At 48.7% G+C, this 2,500-nt stretch overlaps 1 protein-coding gene across 2 annotated transcripts in view; it reads right to left on the bottom strand.

The window, feature by feature from the left end:
- The window catches only part of LOC139923324 (inositol monophosphatase 1-like), a 9,704-nt gene that overhangs the window by 1,240 nt on the left and 5,964 nt on the right, over positions 1-2,500 (bottom strand). For both annotated transcript variants that reach the window (XM_078287729.1, XM_078287728.1), the window contains 3 exons: positions 709-754; positions 367-475; positions 9-117 (listed from right to left, as the gene is read on the bottom strand). In XM_078287729.1, coding sequence (XP_078143855.1) covers positions 9-117; positions 367-475; positions 709-754 — 264 coding nt within the window. The remainder of the gene's footprint in view (positions 1-8; positions 118-366; positions 476-708; positions 755-2,500) is intronic.

Below are 2,500 nucleotides of genomic sequence, written 5' to 3'. Positions count from 1 at the left end.
CCTCTCACCCGTGGACCGGGAGCTTCAGCAGCCTGAAGATGTTGGAGGTCATGGTGGACAACGCCAGGTCGTCCCGCTCCGCTCCGATCTCCGTCACCACCAGACACCGGCTGATGTCTGATTGGACCGGAAAGAGGATTAGAATGAACCTAAACCACCTTAACACCAATTCTACTTTACCTAAAAGCATGCTATTGCAATTGCAATCTGCTATTGGCTGAATATGGTTACCTGTGATGTAGGTCATGGATCAGCCAATAGGAACCAAGATCTGCCAGTAGCAGATTTCAATTGCAACAGCATGCGTTTAACCGGTAGATGTCAGTCCAACCTGAAAAGTCATGAAAAAAAGGAAAGTGATGTCACCTTCCTGTCCGGAGGTGCGCAGCGGTTCTCCGTTGAGGAACGCTCCTCCTCCCCTCTGAGCGCAGTACAGTTTGTCCTCCACACAGCTGTAGACGATACCGAACTCCGTCTGCAGAAACAACAGACACGCTGACAAACATCTTCTACATCTTAACCTACTTCTTTTCTCAGCATTTCAGTCTCAGAGGAGATTGGTTGAGAATATTAAAGCCCTTTTCACACATGCAGCTCATCCAGGAATCTGCTGATAGAAATGTGCTGATTTGAATAAACGTTTTCAGCCAGCGGTGCAGTGGAGTCAGCTGGAGCCTTCCACAGCTCAGACTAACAAAACGTATTTACCTGCTTGTTGACAGCGAAGGCGATGGAGATCGCCACAAAGGGAAACCTGTAAGAACAAACAACCAGTGAAACCAGTGAAGACACTGGAACTGAAGCAGGTTAGGAACATATGTGTGATAAGCAGGGAACTGAAGGAGATACTGCTGGACTGAAGCGTTCTAGATGGAGATACTGCTGGACTGAAGAGTTCTAGGTGGAGATACTGCTGGACTGAAGGGTTCTAGGTGGAGATACTGCTGGACTGAAGGGTTTTTGGTGGAGATACTGCTAGACTAAAGGGTTCTAGGTGGAAATACTGCTGGACTGAAGGGTTCTAGGTGGAGATACTGCTGGACTGAAGAGTTCTAGGTGGAGATACTGCTGGACTGAAGGTTCTAGGTGGAGATACTGCTGGACTGAAGGTTCTAGGTGGAGATACTGCTGGACTGAAGGGTTCTAGATGGAGATACTGCTGGACGAAAGGGTTCTAGGTGGAGATACTGCTGGACTGAAGCGTTCTAGATGGAGATACTGCTGGACTAAAGGGTTCTAGGTGGAGATACTGCTGGACTGAAGCGTTCTAGATGGAGATACTGCTGGACTGAAGCGTTCTAGATGGAGATACTGCTGGACTGAAGCGTTCTAGATGGAGATACTGCTGGACTGAAGAGTTCTAGGTGGAGATACTGCTGGACTGAAGGGTTCTAGGTGGAGATACTGCTGGACTGAAGGGTTTTTGGTGGAGATACTGCTAGACTAAAGGGTTCTAGGTGGAGATACTGCTGGACTGAAGGGTTCTAGGTGGAGATACTGCTGGACTGAAGAGTTCTAGGTGGAGATACTGCTGGACTGAAGGTTCTAGGTGGAGATACTGCTGGACTGAAGGTTCTAGGTGGAGATACTGCTGGACTGAAGGGTTCTAGATGGAGATAGTGCTGGACTAAAGGGTTCTAGGTGGAGATACTGCTGGACTGAAGCGTTCTAGATGGAGATACTGCTGGACTAAAGGGTTCTAGGTGGAGATACTGCTGGACTGAAGCGTTCTAGATGGAGATACTGCTGGACTGAAGGGTTCTAGATGGAGATACTGCTGGACTGAAGAGTTCTAGGTGGAGATACTGCTGGACTGAAGGGTTCTAGGTGGAGATACTGCTGGACTGAAGGGTTCTAGCTGGAGATACTGCTGGACTGAAGGTTCTAGGTGGAGATACTGCTGGACTGAAGGGTTCTAGATGGAGATACTGCTGGACGAAAGGGTTCTAGGTGGAGATACTGCTGGACTGAAGCGTTCTAGATGGAGATACTGCTGGACTGAAGCGTTCTAGATGGAGATACTGCTGGACTGAAGAGTTCTAGGTGGAGATACTGCTGGACTGAAGGGTTCTAGGTGGAGATACTGCTGGACTGAAGGGTTTTTGGTGGAGATACTGCTAGACTAAAGGGTTCTAGGTGGAGATACTGCTGGACTGAAGGGTTCTAGGTGGAGATACTGCTGGACTGAAGAGTTCTAGGTGGAGATACTGCTGGACTGAAGGTTCTAGGTGGAGATACTGCTGGACTGAAGGTTCTAGGTGGAGATACTGCTGGACTGAAGGGTTCTAGATGGAGATAGTGCTGGACTAAAGGGTTCTAGGTGGAGATACTGCTGGACTGAAGCGTTCTAGATGGAGATACTGCTGGACTAAAGGGTTCTAGGTGGAGATACTGCTGGACTGAAGCGTTCTAGATGGAGATACTGCTGGACTGAAGGGTTCTAGATGGAGATACTGCTGGACTGAAGAGTTCTAGGTGGAGATACTGCTGGACTGAAGGG

This window comes from Centroberyx gerrardi, chromosome 13, assembly GCF_048128805.1.
Source record: "Centroberyx gerrardi isolate f3 chromosome 13, fCenGer3.hap1.cur.20231027, whole genome shotgun sequence".
NCBI classification, from domain to species: domain Eukaryota; kingdom Metazoa; phylum Chordata; class Actinopteri; order Beryciformes; family Berycidae; genus Centroberyx; species Centroberyx gerrardi.
The sequence above is the reverse complement of the archived record's forward strand: the minus strand, read 5'-3'. Positions and strand labels throughout refer to the sequence as shown.